This window comes from Nannospalax galili, unplaced genomic scaffold, assembly GCF_000622305.1.
Source record: "Nannospalax galili isolate Female #2095 unplaced genomic scaffold, S.galili_v1.0 scaffold800, whole genome shotgun sequence".
Taxonomy (NCBI): domain Eukaryota; kingdom Metazoa; phylum Chordata; class Mammalia; order Rodentia; family Spalacidae; genus Nannospalax; species Nannospalax galili.
In genome coordinates this window covers 156939-174922 of record NW_008347125.1, presented here as the reverse complement: position 1 = coordinate 174922, position 17984 = coordinate 156939, and the positions used below count along the sequence as shown (strand labels likewise).

The 17984-nt window shown below is 40.4% G+C and overlaps 1 protein-coding gene across 6 annotated transcripts in view; it reads left to right on the top strand.

Annotated features, from left to right (window-relative positions):
* Ankrd17 (ankyrin repeat domain 17) overlaps nt 1-17984 on the top strand; it is a 172434-nt gene that overhangs the window by 141391 nt on the left and 13059 nt on the right. For 5 of the 6 annotated variants that reach the window (XM_029568537.1, XM_017800736.2, XM_017800734.2 and 2 more), the window contains 5 exons: nt 7203-7374; nt 8174-8621; nt 9472-9627; nt 12730-12879; nt 15547-17174. In XM_029568537.1, the coding sequence (XP_029424397.1) occupies nt 7203-7374; nt 8174-8621; nt 9472-9627; nt 12730-12879; nt 15547-17174 (2554 nt within the window). The remainder of the gene's footprint in view (nt 1-7202; nt 7375-8173; nt 8622-9471; nt 9628-12729; nt 12880-15546; nt 17175-17984) is intronic. The other variant, XM_017800735.2, reaches the window with a different exon arrangement.

Here is a 17984-nt window from a genome sequence, read left to right as displayed (position 1 = left end):
AAAGGCAGACAGATCTGAGTTAGAGGCCAGCTTGGTTTACATAGTGAGCCAGGACTAACAGTAGTGATAGATTCTCTTTACTTTGTTTCTAGGCCACTTCATGAGCTTAGCACTTGTGCAAATCCTACTGCTTCAACCTCTGGATTGCTGGCATTACACATACTGAAACAAAGCCTAACAATGATTATTTTTAAGGCTCCTGAAGACTCTTTAAGTCTAGGGTCTTAAAAACCTGTTAATAATCCTGAAATTCTTTTGTATTGTTGTCAGGTACATTAGTTTTCCTTAAATATACCAGGTACAATTGTGTCTTACAGCTTTTTCATTGTTTCTCTGCTTTGTCTGAAATACTGTATGTTCTGTACCTTCATAAAACTTGAAGGATCAAAACCACTGAGGTAAAAGGTACTTCCTGGTAAGCCTGACAAGCAGGGATCAAGGGTTGGAACCCATATTGTGGAAAAGAACCAACTCCTGAAACTTACCTTCTGATCTTCACTAGAGCATATTGTACACAGATTAAATAAATGTATTCAAAATTTAAAAAAATACCTGCTCCTGTACATGTAATATTTTTTTGAGCTGTGTTGAGAGTTGAACCCAAGGCATTGTAACAATTTAATGTACAGTTGGCCCTCCATATTTTGTGGGTTTACATATATGAATTCAACCAACTATGAATCACTTATATCCAGATGAAAGCTGTATCCATCATGAATATGTACAGATTTCTGTTGCCATTAAAACACCATCTAACTGTCCAGTGCTATATTAGGTATTATAAGTTTCATAAACATTAATTAAAGTATATGGTTTGATGTACATAGATATGCCCTTTTATTTTAAAAATATTTTATTTTTATGTGTATTGCATCCATGTTGTACAAAGCCCTTGGAGGTCAGAAAAGGGTATCGGATCCCCTGGAACTGTAGTAATAGACATGTGATAGCCGTCATGTGAGTGCTGGGAACTGTACCTGGGTCCTTTGCAAGAGCTCCTAGTGCTCTTAACTTCAGGGCCATCTCTCCAGCCCCTGGATATGCCCTTTTATATAAGGGATTGAGCACCCATGGATTTTGGGTTTGATGCTAGAACCAATTCCTGAGGATACCAAGGGATAACTAACTGTACTTGCTGTGTTTATCAACTAGAGAGTCTCCTCACTCATTCACTAAATTTAAACTGTGTAATGGCAGAGATGTTTTTTTCCATGCCTACCACTTATGAGAGCATACATTTTTATTGGAGCTAGGTGTTACGCAACCCTGTAATCTCAGGATTTGCGGGTGGTCTAGAGGCTGGTGGGTCACGAGTTCAGGGGCATTCTTGACAACAATAGGGAGTTTGAGGTCATCTTAGGCTATGTGAGATCCTGTCTTGAGGAAACAGAAAACAAATGCTAAATATTCAGGTCCTTCATCTTTTCTAGGTTGTACTCTAATTTAGTGTTGTACTGAAACCATTCCTTAAAACTAACTAGCCCTCTGTATCTACAGGTTCACACCTGCAGATTCAACCAAAGTATTTGAGAGATGCTGGGTATGGTGGCACCTACCTTTAATCCCAAAACTCTGGAGAAAGAGGCCGGCTCATCTCTGTGAGTTGAGGCCAGCCTGGTCTACATACTGAGTGCCAGGCCAGCCAGGGCTGCATAGTGAAACCCTGACTCAAAACAAAATGAGAACAGAAACTAGGGTGGTGGGGAAGGATACATTGGATTTGTATTAAACATGTATACCTAACAGTTTTGGAAAAACAGCTTTTAATATAGCATTTGCTTTATATTAGGTATTATATAAGTAATCTAGAGATGACTTGAAACATAGTAGAGGATTATGTTGGAAACATTACAGATTATGTTGGGCTTCTTTTAAGAATAAGAGCTGGAGAGGTTGCTCAGCAGTTAAGAGCACAAACTGCTCTTGCAGAGAACCCAGGTTCGAATCCCAGCACTCACATGGCAGCTAACAACTGTCCTTAACTCTAGTTCCAGGGGATCCAACGCCTTCTTCTGACCTCTGTGGGCATTGTACAACATGGGTGCACTTACATGCAGGCAATGCAGTCATTCACGTAAAATAAAAATAATAAATTTTTTTAATAGAATAAAAAGTACATGTTAAAAGAATTTGATAAATGAAGATTTTGGTATCCTGGGATTCCTGGAACCAGTCCCCCATGCATGTATTACAAGAGCATTTGGTTTCTGTTTGTCTTATGCTCCAAGTGAAGTATGATAGAGTTGACCCATGGCATCTTAGCTGCCAAACCCTGTTACCTCTATTTCTTTCAGCTTGGCATTGATCTTGATCTCTTGTAATATTTACTGATGTTGGCTTCACCTTCATTCTGTTTGAATCACTAGTCTCTTTTGCTCTTCTTTTAAATGTTTCACATTTTATTTTAAAAATTGCATGCTTTCTGTCTGTAAATGCGTAAGCACACATGTATAGAGTTAAAATAACTTGCGTCTAGTGATGTCATTTTGTTCTCCAACTACTCTCTCGCCAAGATGGTTTCTCTCAATCCTCTGAATTTCTGACTTGCCATGATTTCAGAGTGTTAAAAAATCTTGCCAGATAATCAAAATACCTAAGGCGGAATGGAGTAAACCTACTAAAATCCCAGTTCTTGGAAGATATAGAGGCAAGAGGCTCTAGAATAGCCTTAGCTTCCATGAAAGTGATCTCAAACAAAACCCTTCCAACTTCAAACCAGGTGTGGTGGATCATGCCTGTAATTCCAACACTGGGAAGACCTGAGGCTAGTAGTTAGTTGAAGGCCAAACTGAGTCTCAGTGAGTTCCTTAGCTATATAGTGAGACCCTGTCTCAAAGAAAATATTAAAACTTTAAGAAATTCAGGGGGCATTCAAGATGGTTCACCAGGTAAAGGCCCCTGCTGCCAACCTTATGATCTGAGTTTACCACCCAGAACCCATATATTGAAATGAGAAAACTGACTCTTACTAGGTTAACCTCTGATTGGTGGGGCCCATGGCTCCCCCACCAAATAACTGCTAAGTAAGTAAATAAATCCAACAGTTATTGAATCTGAATTGTAAAACTGATAATTCAGACTGTAATTGCTCTTGGACCAGTACCCTGACTGAACTACTTCCCTGAAGCACTTGAATACTTCTGAAGTCATACCCATTTATGGAGACTTGCCCTGATCCTACTGTCCCTACCCAAATCTCAAACAGGTGAGTTTAGATAAAATCCTGTTTCTGATTTTTACTCTGTTTCCCAGGTAGTTTCAGATTCCTAAAGTCCCATCTCAGGACACTCAGGTGGACCGTTGCTTGAGCCTAGCCATTTAGAGGCCACCCTGGGCAACTTAGCAAGACCCCACTCAAATAAAAAAAAAAAAAAAAAAAAAAAAAAAAAAAAAAAAAAAAAAAAACAAGACTGGGCACTGTAGTTGAATTGTAATACCATACTCATCAGAGTAAGGCAGGATGACTGTTGTAGGGGTTCAGAAGTCTCCTATTAATAAGGTACAAGCCCAGCCTACAGTCTGTTTTTCTAAAGGGACAAGCCTCCCCCTTAGCCAGGCATTGTACTTGTAAGCCCATTACTTGTGAGGAAGAGACAGGAGGATCAGAAATTCAAGGGTAGCTTCAAATAGGCCACCCTCCACCCCAACCCCCAGTTCTTTAGTTTTTAACTTGCTTGTTTGGTTGATTGGGTTTTGCTTTTAAATACATCCTTCACCCTTACTTGCAGTCCTCCTCTCCCCCTTACACTTACCTATGCCACGTGGTCAGAACCAGACTGGAAAGCAAAAGAAAGCACAAGCCTCCTTCCCAGGGTCTCAGTACACGTGTACAAAACTTTCTAGGACAGGTAGTTCCTTAATGCTGGAATGAACTGAATCATGTGCTCAATTCCTACTTTCCCACTTAACCAATCAGGTTCAGTTCTTCTACCCTTACAAAGAACTTAAAGAGAGGTCATCAGTTAGTGCTTTTTAAATTTGTTTGGGGATAGAATCTGCTGGACAAAGATGACCTTGAACTCCTCCTTATCTGCCGACTTCCCTCTACCCTCCCACATGTTGGGATTGAATAAGTCCTAACTACCAATTAGTGTTTTCTGACTGATTTTCTAAAAGGGAAATGCTTCCCCTTTCCTTCTCTTTAGCCTGGATTTTGTGTACTTCTAGGAGACAAAAATTACCTGTGCTGGCAATTTCTGTACCTTTTTCTTCATTGCCAAAGAGATTTAAACTGATTTTGCTTAACTACTTTCCCAAACATACATAAGTCTGGCTCTTAGCCTCAAGGGTACAAAAACCTCCCTGCCTTTAAACCCAACACTCTGGAGGCAGTGGCAGTGGCCTAGGCAGGGGCAGGCAGATCTCTTGAGATCTAGGCCAGCTTGTCTACATAGTGAGTTCCTATTGAGGATACTAGTAGACCATATCTCAAAAAAAAAAAAAAGAAATAAAATGTACAAAAATCCTCCATTGTTGGCCAAAGTTTTCAGGCACCTAAGTAGCAGATAAGTTTCAGACAGAATTGGGGGGGGGAGGGGGCAGAGCAGGATGGAAGGAGGAGGCGTGGTAGTTCATTCCTGTTATTCTGAGCTACACTGTTCAGTTCTAGGCAGCCCCCAGCTGCCAATTGAGAAGTTTCCTTACTCTTTTAGTGACCTTTCACTTAGGTAAAATACTCTTATCCACACCGTAGAAAAGACTTTCCAGACTTTCTAGACCAGTCAGTATGGAGTAGAGTTGGGTTCTTTTTTTTTTTAATTTTTATTTTTTGGCCTTTTTAAAACAGGGTCTCCCAGTGGCCCAGCTGACCTGGAACTCACTATATAGACCAGGGTGACCTTGAACTCACAGAGATCCGCCTGCCTCTGCCTCCCAACTGCTTTGGTGTCTTATATTAAGAGATATTGTAATAGAAATTTTAATCAAGAAAGTTAATAAAAAGAAGAGTACTTTGGTAGAAAGATCATACCCAAGAAGAAGGGTGTGGGTCTCTCAGAAATCACAATTATCTAGATTTTAGTCATTTTTAAAAATGTTCTGGTCAAAGGATTGCCAAAGAACCTAAATGATAACATGGTTCCTGAGGTGTACCTGGCAAGATTATTATTGTTAGGGTAAAAGTGTAGATTTTAGTAATGCAGGAAGTTAAGAGGTTTTCATTGTTAATAAAGGCTATAGTCTTGAGGGGTGGAGAATATGCCGAATAGGGTTGATCAGGAGAAAGCAGAGTTTATTAACAAAGGAATACATGGGACAGATTCCCTACAGGGCAGGGAAAGTGTCTGCCTGGGGATGAGCTGGGGTCTTTTAAAAAGGGGGGCTTCTGCTTACTGGGGAAGGCAGGAAGATGTATTTTCTTTAAAGTTGGTGGGGGGGAGCTGGACTGTTAAAACCTGTTCTCTTTAGAGATCAAAGGGGAAGCCTGCTGTGTTGCCAAACAGTGGAGAAAAGTCTGCTTCTCTTAACTTCAAAGACCAGGGTGCTTATCAACTTGGTTCCCTTTTCTCAAGAGCATGAGAAGTCCTTGAGACCCTGGTGGTGAGTGGGTAGGGCTCTCTGAACCTTAACAGAGAGATGGTTTAGCCTTCAAGAGCACTGACTGTTTTTTCAGAAGATATAGGTTCTAATTCCAGCACCCACATGGCGGCTACAACCATCTGTAATTCCAGTTCCAGGGGTCTGATAACCTCTCTGTCCATGGGCACTGTATGACATGGGTGTACTTAGATACATGCAGTCATAACACTCATATGCATAAAATGAAAATAAATTTTAAAAAGTCAATAGTCTTGTTTATAGGATTCTATAAAAATATTCAGAAGTGGGACCCTGCTTAAGGTCATAATACAAATGCTGTATATGAAAAAAATACCATCTCCATGTTAGTAACCTTCACAGAATCAAACTCTGGTCCTCTAGAAGAGGGGTACTACTTTTTTTTTTTTTATCTTTTTGAGACAGGGTCTCCCTGTAGCCCCAGCTGTCCTGGAACTCACTATGTAGACCAGGCTGGCCTTGAACTCGCAGAGATCCACCTGCCTCTGCCTCCCAAGTGCTGGGATTAAAGGCGTGCGCCACCACACCCGGCTGGGTACTACTCTTTTGACTGCTGAACCATCTGTCCATCCCTAACTTATTTTTTTTTAATTATAAAAGTTATGTTTCTGAGCCAGGCTTGTTTGCACATACCTTTAATCCCAGCAGAGGGAGGTAAATCTCTGAGATCAAGGCCAGTCTGGTCTGTGTATCAAGTTCCAGGCTAGCTGTGGCTATATGGAAACTGTCTCAAAGATCAAAAACAAAAAAAAGTTATGTATCTGTTTATCATTTACTCACATTAAAATCAGATTGTGTTTTATCCTTTGATAAAAGAGGCAGAAGTAGGCTGCTATCTAATTTATGACTAGCCTGGTCTTTAGTATGTTCTAGGCTAGCTAAGCCAACCAGTGCTATGTAGTCAAGACCTTGTCTTAGAAAAATGGATATGTATGTGTGTGTGTCTGTACAAAATAATGGCTTCATTTACATTTTTATACATACTTATTATGTACTTAGATGATGTTACCCCTGTCATTCATTATACTCTGCCTCTTCTACCCCCTCTCAGTGGTCCCCTTTCTCTTTCAAATTAGTCTACCTTCTACTTCTATACCTTTTAAGAAATGTGTATGAATGGATTACCTGCATGTGTGTAAGTGCACCCATGTTGTACAATGCCAGAGGAGGCCAGAAGAGAGCTTCATAGCTCCTGAAACTGGAGTTACCTATGATTGTTAGCTGCCTAGTGTGTGCTGGGATTTGAACCTGGGTCCTCTACAAGAGCTGAGCCATCTCTCCACCCCCATATACCTTTTTAAAAAACCTTGGTTTGAATTGATATTTTTAAAATGGCCTCTAGCAATGCTGAGTGTGAGTGTGGTATCACACACCTTTAATCCCAGCATTGGTGGTGTGGGGGAGGGGGCGACCTCTAGCCCACAGAGATCTTGCTTCTGCCTCCCTAGTGCTGGGATTAAAGGTATGCACCACCATGCTGGGCTTATTGTAGTCTTTAAACTGGTTGCAGTATGTTATAGATAAAACAGTGAATTCATTCAAATGAATTTGGAATTTATGGTTAACTATCTATAATAATATTATGGGCCTTCTTTTCTTATAGCAGTTTCTTCTATTACATTTCTGTTTTATTTATCCTTTAACAGTTAAGGGAAGAGAGCCGAAGGCTAGCTCTGGCTGCCAAAAGAGAAAAGCGAAAAGAGAAGAGAAGGAAGAAAAAGGAAGAACAAAGAAGAAAACTAGAGGAAATTGAAGCCAAAAATAAAGAGAACTGTGAACTCCAAGCTGCTCAAGAAAAAGAAAAGCTTAAAGTTGAAGGTATTTTCTCCAAATAACTATCCAGTTTGAGACTGAAGTCAAAATTACATGTACTAAATTGCACCTAATGTTTGTAATCTCAGTTACTCAGTAAGCTGAGGCAAAGTGATCACAAGTTCAATACTTTGAGCTACGTACTGAGTTCAAGGCCAGTGTGAATAACTTCATGAGACTCTGTCTCAAAATAAAAAGTTGGAAGAGTGCTAGGGAGGTAACTCAATGTTAGAGCACTTGCCTACCATGCACTAGGCCTTAAATTCAAACCCTAGTACTAAACAAATTACTAAACCAGGCATAATGGTGTATCACTGTAATCCAAGCTTGGGAAGTGGACACAGTGAATCAGAAGTTCTCAGTTATCCTTGGCTACAGAGTGAGTCTCAGGCTAACCTAGATTGCATGAGACCCTGTCTCAAACAACCAAAATACTATGTACTACTACCTTTGATAATAATGATAATTTGTGTACATCTAAGCTGTACACATGTGAAATCACCCTTAAATACTTAAGTCCTTTCCCAGAAAGACATTATTTTATATGGCCATTACATTATACTTAAGAAATTTAATGTTATGTAATATATGATACATAATTCATATTTCCAAACTGTGCCCAGATACTCTATAGCTGTCTATTAAACTTTGACAGCTCAGTCCTTTCAACCTAATGATCCATGAATGCTGAGTAACTGAGGATCTCATGCTCAATACTAACAAGTAACTCTTGAGTATTACTTTGTTTTGTTCAATTGCTTAAAGGTAAATAGAGCTTGCTAATTCAGTATTGCTACTTTTTCAGAAGAACCTGAAGTCTTGACAGAGCCTCCAAGTGCCACTACCACTACTACCATAGGAATATCTGCAACCTGGACAACTTTGGCAGGTTCCCATGGTAAAAGAAATAATACCATAACTACAACCAGTTCAAAGAGGAAAAACAGGAAAAATAAAATTACTCCAGAAAATGTTCAAATTATGTTTGATGATCCACTACCAATTTCATACAGTCAGCCAGAGAAGGTGAATGGAGAGTCCAAGAGCAGCAGTACCAGCGAGAGTGGGGACAGTGACAACATGAGGATTTCCAGCTGCAGTGATGAGAGTAGTAACAGCAACAGCAGCAGGAAAAGTGACAATCATTCACCAGCCGCGGTCACTACCACTGTGACCAGCAAAAAACAGCCTTCTGTTCTTGTTACCTTCCCGAAGGAAGAAAGGAAATCTGTTTCTGGCAAAGTTTCTACAAAGTTAGTTCTGATTTTTACTTTTACTGTTTACAGTGTTTTCATCAAACACCTGTTGCTGAAGTTTTTGATAAAGCAAGTGAATTAACTGAAGATTTGTCTATGTGCTGAAGACCACTTTCAGTTAAAGACTAAGCTGTACTTAAGATTTTGTGCTGATGAGACCCCCCAAACTGTTTCACTATGTTCTCTCTCTCTCTCTCTCTCTCTCTCTCTCTGTTTCTTCTGGAGAGGAAGGGTTGAGCTAAAGTTCTTTTCAGCTCTTTGATGAACCATAAGTATGAGAGGACAGCCCCCAGTTGATAATCTAATGGCTATTAAGTTCAGTCCATAAAAAGTACTGATAGTAAAGCTGCACATGGTGGTAAATGTTTGTAATCCCAGCATTTCAGAAACTAAAGCAAGAGACTCAAAAGTACAGTGCCAGCTTGAGCTACATATAGCTAGTTAGTTCAAGGCAGACGGAACTATGTAGCAACAGATTGTGTCAAACAATCAAAAACAAGTATTGATTTGTAGTTTCACACTGTTATGATCCTACTCTGCTAAATTGGCCACCTTTGTAGTATCTTCCTTTCTTTTTTTTCTTTGTTCAGCTGGCCTGGAACTCACTGTGTAGACCAGGCTGGCCTTGCCCTCACAGATATCCACCTGTGCCTGCCTCCAGAATTCTGGACAAAGTATCTTCTCAAAACAGGCTCCTCATTATTGCATGTTAAATATTAGAGAAGTCAAAAATAAAATCTACATCTTTTTAATTAGTCTTAAACAATAAAGATAATGTAACTGACTACTTTTATTACTTAAATTTTTATCTGTTTTGAATTAATGTATTTTCCCTCATTTGTTAAAGATTGTCAGAGACTGTCAATGAAGGGACCAGTAATTCTCTATCTACTTGCACAAAATCTGGTCCATCTCCTCTTTCCTCTCCAAATGGGAAGTTAACAGTAGCAAGTCCTAAACGTGGGCAAAAGAGGGAAGAAGGCTGGAAAGAAGTTGTAAGAAGGTAAGTGATTCTTTGTTTTTTTCAGTCTTTGCATGTGTTGACAATGAAGTATTACTTACATTACAGTCAAATTTCTCCCATTGTTCCCAAGGTTGCAGATAGACTCATGTCTGAAAGCCCAGTCTGGTCATCAGTGACAACCTTGCCATATCTCACATGTAGATAAAAAATGTTAGTACTCTAAAAATTAAGGTTGTGATTAATACAGTATTTTTTGCGTGTGGTACGGGGGATTGAACCCAGGGCCTTCCCACATTGTATGAGCGCTGTGTGATTGATCTGTATCTGTAGACCATTCTTTAGGTTTTTATTTTGAGATAGGGTCTTACTTAGTTCTCCAGGCTAGCCCTGTAGTTAACTATGTAGCCCAGGCAGCCCTTGAACTTGTGATCCTTCTGCCTTAGTCTCACAAGTGAGATTGTAGGCCTGTGTCAGCACTGAGGAAGCAGGAACATTGCTACAATATTAAGGCCTGGCCTGCATACTGAATTCCAGGCAATCCTGTGCTAAAGAATGAGACTCAAAACAGACAGAGGAGGAGAACTTCCTTAAATGTCCTTAAAGACAGTAAACTTTTATTTGGAACAAGAGCACTGTTTAACCAAAATTACCATTACTGTTAATCCCAATACAACATGGTTTTCTTTTTATAATTTAAAACAAACTTCCTCCATCTTTACATCACTCTCATTTTGTCACACAAACTCTCACTCATTCACATACAACTCTGATGAACTAATTAAAATCAACACCTAGGGGCTGGGGATATAGTTCAGTTTTAGGGTGCTTGACTAGCTTCCATGACACCCCTAGGTTCAATCCTCAGTATAGCATAAATTAGATGTAGTAATGCACACCTGTAATCATAGTACTTGAGAGGTGGAAACAGTTTGAGGCCAGCCTGGGATACATGGACTGTGTCAAAACAGTAACAACAACAAACATCAACTGCAAGACTAAAATGAGTAGGTATTTGTTTGTAAATTTAGTATTTGTAGTATGCTTAGAAGTTCTTTTTTTTAAGACAGGGTCTCCCTGTAGCTCCAGCTGTCTTGGAACTTGCTTTGCAGCCCAGGCTGGCCTTGAACTCACAGAGATCTAAGTGCTGGGATTAAAGGCCTGCACTACCATACTCTGTTATTTTGAGACAGGATCCTACTTTGTAGCTGGGTCTAGCTTCCAGATAAGATTATCCTCTTGCCTCAGCCTCCTCACTGCTGGAATTACAGGCATGCTCTACCACTTCTGGTGCTACATTTCTTCCAGAATTATTCTTTAAATGATTTATCAGAAATTTGCATTTTTTCCTCTTTCAGTGTTGAGGATTAAACCCAGGGCCTTATACATACTAGCCAAACATTCTACCAGTGAGCTGTCTCCCAGCTCATCTACCTTTCTCTAATTTGAATATTTAAAATTAAAATGTGTCAGGCCTGGTGGTACATACCTGTAAGCCTAGTATTTGTCAGATACAAGCAGGGAGATCATCCTTAGCGAGTTCAAGGCCAGCCTGTCCTGGGCTGTTTGAGACCGAATTTCAGATAAATAGGTAAATAAATTAAATTTTTTCAAGTCAGGCTTGGTAGCTCACGCATGCCTATAATTCCGCTATGTATGGGAGAGTCAGAGACAGCGGGGCTGCTTGATCTCAAAGCCAATCTGGGCTACATAATTGAGACCCTGTCTCATAGCCTAAGCTGGCCTTGAACTTTCCATATAGCCGAAGATGACTTTGAATAAATCCTGATCCTCTTGCCTCTATCTCCCAACACTTGAGAGTCTAGCCTGGGTAGGATTTTTTTTTTTTTTAATTTTCAGTAAGCTTTTCTTTTTTTCTTACTTATTAAGAGGTATACCGAGGTGGTGGTTTTTGTTGTTGTTTTGTTTTTATTTATTTGCTTGTTTATTTATTTATTTTTTGGTCTTTTTGAGACAGGGTCTCCCTGTAGCCCCAACTGGCCTGGAACTCCATATGCAGACCAGGCCGACCTTGAATTCATAGAGATCCACCTTTTTTTTTTTTTTTTTTTCAAAGAAAAACAAGAAATGTTCATGTCATTCTTAGAGTTAATGCAAATGAAATACTCAAAAGTACCTGCAAAATGCTTTTTTTGATCCCTTAGGCTAAATTAGATATGTTAACCAGTATGTCTTTATGATACATTATTACAGCACCAAGTGGTATGGTGGTATATTTATTTGATGGCTGTCCACTCAGTACATACACAAAATCTCCCTGCCTGCTATTTTTATCACTAATATTTGTATTAGCAGAGTGCATGTCTACGTAGTGTGTGCTACAGGGATATAATAGGATGATAATGAGATGAGAAGCTAGGCTAAAGCATGCCAACATACCTGTCTTTATGACTTCTTATTGACTGCTTATTGAACTACATTAAGAATAGTTAGCCGGTCATGGTGGTGCACACCTTTAATCCCAGCACTCGGGAGGCAGAGGGAGGCCGATCTCTGTGAGTTCAAGGCTAGCCTGGTCTACATAGTGAGTTCCAGGACAATTGGGGCTACAGGGACCAAAAAGAGCCCCCCCCCCAAAAAAAAAGAATAGTTAAGCTACACATGGTGCACACACCTTTAATCCCAGCACTTAAGAGGCAAAGGCAGGCAGATAGAACTCTGTGAGTTTGAGGCCAAACTGGTCTGCATAGTAAGTTCCAGGCCAGCTGGGCTTATACATGAGACCTGTCTTAAGAAACAAAAGACTAAATATGGGGGTGCTCTAAAGTGATGGCAGTTAAGAGCTCTTCTTTCGGTCACTAACACCCATAATATAAGACAGGTCACAAGGATTTGTAACTCCAGTTCCTGGAAATCTCATGTCTTCTCTTTGTTGAGCACTAGATACACATGTGGTACACATACATACATTCAGACAAAACACTTGCGCACGCACGCGCACAGGCATGCACACACATATACAATAAATCTAAAAAAAAGAATAAATTCAGGAAGCTTATTTAATGATAGCCTCTTCTCCATTTATAGAATAATATCATAGTAATAACTTCTTATTGTAATTATATCCACTCATAGTAATGATTTATCATAAATTATTAATCTGTCTTTGCAATTTTTAAACAGGTCAAAGAAAGTATCTGTCCCGTCAACTGTGATATCCAGAGTAATTGGAAGAGGTGGCTGCAATATCAATGCTATTCGAGAATTCACTGGTGCACACATAGATATCGATAAGCAAAAAGACAAGACTGGAGACCGGATAATAACTATAAGGCAAAACTATCTCTTGTTTTCTTCCTTTCTGTTTTATGCATATTAATGTTTGTAACCATTTGAGCTTTCAGTAGAATTTTGTGTTTGGTAGTACATATTTTGTGTGTGTATGTGCACCCCTGCATGCTCGTGTGTGAGTGTGGGTGCAAGTGTTTGCTCATGCTTGTGACTGCCAGAGGAAAACTTGGGTGTAGATCCTCGGGTACACTCCTTTTTTGTTTGTTTGTTTTGCTTTGATTTATTTATTCATTGATTTATTTTTGGGGTTTTTTCTTGGGAAGTCTCTCACTGGTCTGGCCATGTATGCTATGCTGGATGCCCGGTGAGCCCTAGTTACCCAGCTGCCTCTGCCTTCCTACCATTAAGGTTATGAGCACACATGTAATGATGGCCAGCCTATTTATAAAAAATCAAGGGTTCTAGGGCTCAAAATTGGGTCTCCATGCTTGCAAGGCAAGTCCTTTACCAACTGAGGTATGTCCTGAGCCCAGTAATGTATACGTGTCGGGGGCAGGAAGGTGGTGAGGGCGTGTTCACATTTGGGCTGGCAGAGGCTAGAAGAGAATGTTTCAGGGTCATACTCTATATCACACTGTCTTATTCCCTTAAGATAAGGTCTTTCTCACTGAACCTAAAGCTTGCTTTTTGGGATAGTCTGGCTGGCCAGAGAGCCCTAGGATCTGTCCCCCATCCCCAACACTGGGGTTTGTAGGCATGCATAGCTTAGCTTTCATGTGGGAGTTGGAAATCCAAACCGTGATCCTCAACATTTGTGCAGCAAACTCTTACTCACTGAGGCATCTTTTCCAGGCCGCGCCTGCATGTGTGCATGCGTGCGTGCATGTGTGCGTGCGTGCGTGAGTGTGTGTGTGTGTGTGTGTAACTCACAGAGATCTGCCTGCCTCTGCCTCCCTGGTGCTGGGATTAAAGGCATGTACCACCAAACCTGGGCCACCATGCCTGGCAATTTTTATCTTTATCTCAAATTTGCATTTGAGATTTTGTTTTTCCAAGATTACATTCTTAAAATTGATCTTAGAATTTGAGCTCAGTAATAGTTTTAAATATAAAATGAATATTTAACTTGAATAACTTATACATCTGTGCTCGAATACCTTTAAAATAAAGGTGATAGATAGCTTAAGAATTCATAAGGAGCCAGGTATAGTGGTGAGGCCAGCTGGGGCTACAGGGAGATCATGTCTCAAAAAAGCTCCCCCACCCCCCAATAAAAGGAATCATAAGGATGTTAGAAGTTGTTTTGAATCCCAGTTCCTTTGGAAGAGTATTTGAATTTTGTCTGTAACCCTTGTAAATTCGTCTATGAGGCATTTAACCATTCATTTCCTACTCATCTTTCCATCCTCTATTGTTTTCCCTCTGTTAGCATAATTGAGTAGCCATGGCCTGCTATAGATGTAGAGAAAAGGCAAGTAGTTTGTGGCATAGGTTTGGATTCTTTACTCATTTTTAGATATCTTTCCTCTAGGGGTTACAATATTACTGATAGAGAAACTACTTGTGAATTATATAGTAGACCGTAGTATACCAAATAATTCTAGAGATCAAGATTGAAAATAAAATTCTCTTTTCTACTTAGTTGTAAAGTTTTTGTGCTTACTTGCATTGGTGTTTTGTAGTTTGGTTTTGGAATGCTAAAGATCGAACCTATAATTCTTAGACAAGGTGCACTCCCAACTTCTTGGATTCTTTTTTATTTGGTTTGGTTTTTGTTTGTTTTTTGTCTTTTGTCTTTTTGAGACAGGGTCTCCCTGTAGCCCCAGCTGGCCTGGACCTCACTGTGTAGATCAGGCTGGCCTTGAACTCACAGAGATCCGCCTGCCTCTACCTATCCCTTGGTTAAAGGCATTGTCCCCCCCCCCCGGTTTTTTTTTTTTTTTTTTTTTTCTTGACAAACTTTCTTTTTGAGATGGGGTCTCACTGTTTAGCCCTGTTGGCCTGGAACTCAAAAAGATCTTCCTGCCTCTGCCTCTTGTTTGCTTGGATTGAAGGTATGTTCCACCACATCTGCCAGTCGATCCACTATTTAACTTAATAATAGCATTGTGGGCTGCACAAGCTTTTGTGCATAGTGGTTTTCCTAGCCATAATGTATTTTACATTAGGAAAATACTACCTTATTCTAAAGAAACAATAAGGCCGGATGTAGTGGTGCATGCCTGTAGTCCCAGCACTTGTTAGGCAGAAGCAGGTGGATCTCTGATCTCTGTGAGTTCAAGGCCAGCTTGGTCCCACATAGTGACTTTCAAGTCAACTGGGGGTACAGGGAGACCCTGTTTCAAAAAGACCTCCCCCCAAAAGGAAACAATAATGAAATGAATTTTCATAAGGAAATAATCACTTAAAATCGGTAGTGTAGGTTAGTGGTAGTTACCTAGCACATGGAAGTCCAGTAACACTTCCCACCAATAAAGAAAAGCATGGTGGTATTTCAAAGTAATTTATTGTTTCCACAATATTTTAAAAGTCATGAGAAGACTAATTTTTCACTTTGGTTTATCTGTTCTCTGTATGTATGTTGTGGTTACATACGTCTACACAGAAATGAATGGTAGACTTTATATTGTTAGAAACTGATGAAAATTAGTTCTAATTGGTTTTTGCTTTTGCTTTTTATTTTTTGGTTGGTTTCTTTTCATAATACAGGGGTGGCACTGAGTCAACAAGACAGGCAACTCAGTTGATCAATGCTTTGATCAAGGATCCAGACAAAGAAATTGATGAACTTATTCCAAAGAATCGTTTGAAAAGCTCCTCAGCAAATTCCAAAATAGGGTCATCAGCACCTACCACCACTGCTGCTAACAGTTCCTTAATGGGAATTAAAATGACGACTGTAGCTCTGTCATCAACATCTCAAACTGCCACAGCACTCACTGTGCCTGCAATTTCTTCTGCATCCACTCACAAAACCATTAAGAACCCAGTGAATAATGTGAGGCCTGGTTTTCCAGTTTCTCTTCCATTAGCATATCCTCCTCCACAATTTGCACATGCTTTGCTTGCTGCTCAGACTTTCCAGCAGATCCGTCCACCAAGGTTGCCCATGACCCACTTTGGAGGTACTTTTCCACCAGCTCAATCCACTTGGGGTCCTTTTCCTGTCAGGCCTTTGAGCCCTGCCAGAGCTACTAACTCGCCTAAGCCTCACATGGTGCCTCGCCATAGCAATCAGAATAGCAGTGGTTCTCAGGTGAATTCAGCAGGTTCTTTAACTTCAAGTCCAACAACTACAACCAGTTCATCAGCTTCAACGGTGCCTGGTACATCTTCAAATGGCAGTCCAAGTTCTCCTTCAGTCAGAAGGCAGCTTTTTGTCACAGTTGTGAAGACATCCAATGCCACAACCACAACAGTCACAACTACAGCAAGCAACAACAGCACTGCACCCACAAATGCCACATATCCTATGCCTACTGCCAAAGAACACTATCCAGTATCATCCCCATCTTCCCCATCACCACCAGCCCAGCCTGGAGGAGTTTCTAGAAATAGCCCTTTGGATTGTGGATCAGCATCTCCAAATAAAGGGGCATCTTCCTCTGAACAGGAAGCAGGTAGTCCACCAGTAGTAGAAACCACAAATAATAGACCTCCAAACAGCAGCAGTTCTGGGAGTTCATCAGTTCATTCTACTCAGCAACAGCCTCCGGGATCTATTTCTCAGGAGCCAAGACCACCTCTTCAGCAGTCTCAGGTTCCTCCTCCGGATGTTAGAATGACTGTTCCTCCTATAGCAACAAGTTCTGCTCCAGTGGCGGTGCCTTCTACTGCCCCAGTGACTTACCCTATGCCTCAAACACAAATGGGATGCTCCCAGCCTCCTAAAATGGAAACCCCTGCTATTAGACCCCCACCTCATGGTACAACTGCCCCTCACAAAAATCCAGCTCCAGTGCAAAATTCATCTGTTGCTGTCCTCAATGTCAATCACATTAAAAGACCTCACAGTGTTCCCTCCTCTGTCCAGCTACCTTCGACCTTAAGTACACAAAGTGCTTGTCAGAATTCAGTACATCCAGCAAATAAGCCTCTTGCTCCCAATTTCAGTGCCCCTTTACCATTTGGGCCCTTTAGCACATTGTTTGAAAACAGCCCTTCTTCTGCTCATGCCTTCTGGGGAGGATCTGTAGTTTCATCTCAGTCAACACCAGAATCTATTCTATCAGGAAAATCCTCATATTTGCCAAATTCAGATCCTCTACACCAGTCTGATACTTCCAAAGCTCCAGGTTTTAGACCACCATTACAGAGACCTGCTCCAAGTCCCTCAGGTAAGGGTTCTTTTTTTTTTTTTTGGACATGTTGTAGCCACTCCTTTACCAAAATATGATTGAAAATTCTTGGCCATTTTCTGATGTTTTTACTCTGTAAGTAAATATGTGGACAGAGATTTTCATTTTGTTTTTGTGATGGTAGAGATTGAACCTTGGATTGTGTATGTTAAACAAGCACTTTACCAATGAGCCACAGCCCTAGCCCAAGATAGTTCTAGTCTGTTAAATCATACTGTTATGTGTTTAATGTTTTCATTTTTATTTTTATGTGTATGAGTGTTTTGCCACATGTATGTAGGTACACCAGTACATGCAGTGCCTACAGAGGCCAGAAGAGGGCCTCAGATCCCCTGGATCTGGTGTAAAGAATGGTTAGTTGTTAGCCACCATGTGGGTGCTGGGAACCGAATCCAGGTCCTTTGCAAGAACAGGTAGTGCTCATAATCACTGAGCCATTTCTCCACTCCTGTATTTTCATTTTTAAATCTTCCAAAAGCCACAGTAGATTTTATCTTGAATTTCCCATACCCCAACCTCCCCCACTCCTTTTTTTTTTCCTTTTTCTTTTTCTTTTTTTTTTTTTTTTAAAAAAAAGACATTTCTGTTAAGAGAAAGGAAAGATAAACTTTAGACAGGGAAAAATACTTGCACATTGTGTATCTGATGAAGAGTGTATCCAGAATAAAAAATGAAAAAAAGCCAGGCGTGGTGGTGCACGCCTGTAGTCCCAGGACTTGGGAGGCAGAGGCAGGCAGATCTCTATGAGTTCAAGGCCAGCCTGGTCTACATAGTGAGTTCCAGGCCAGC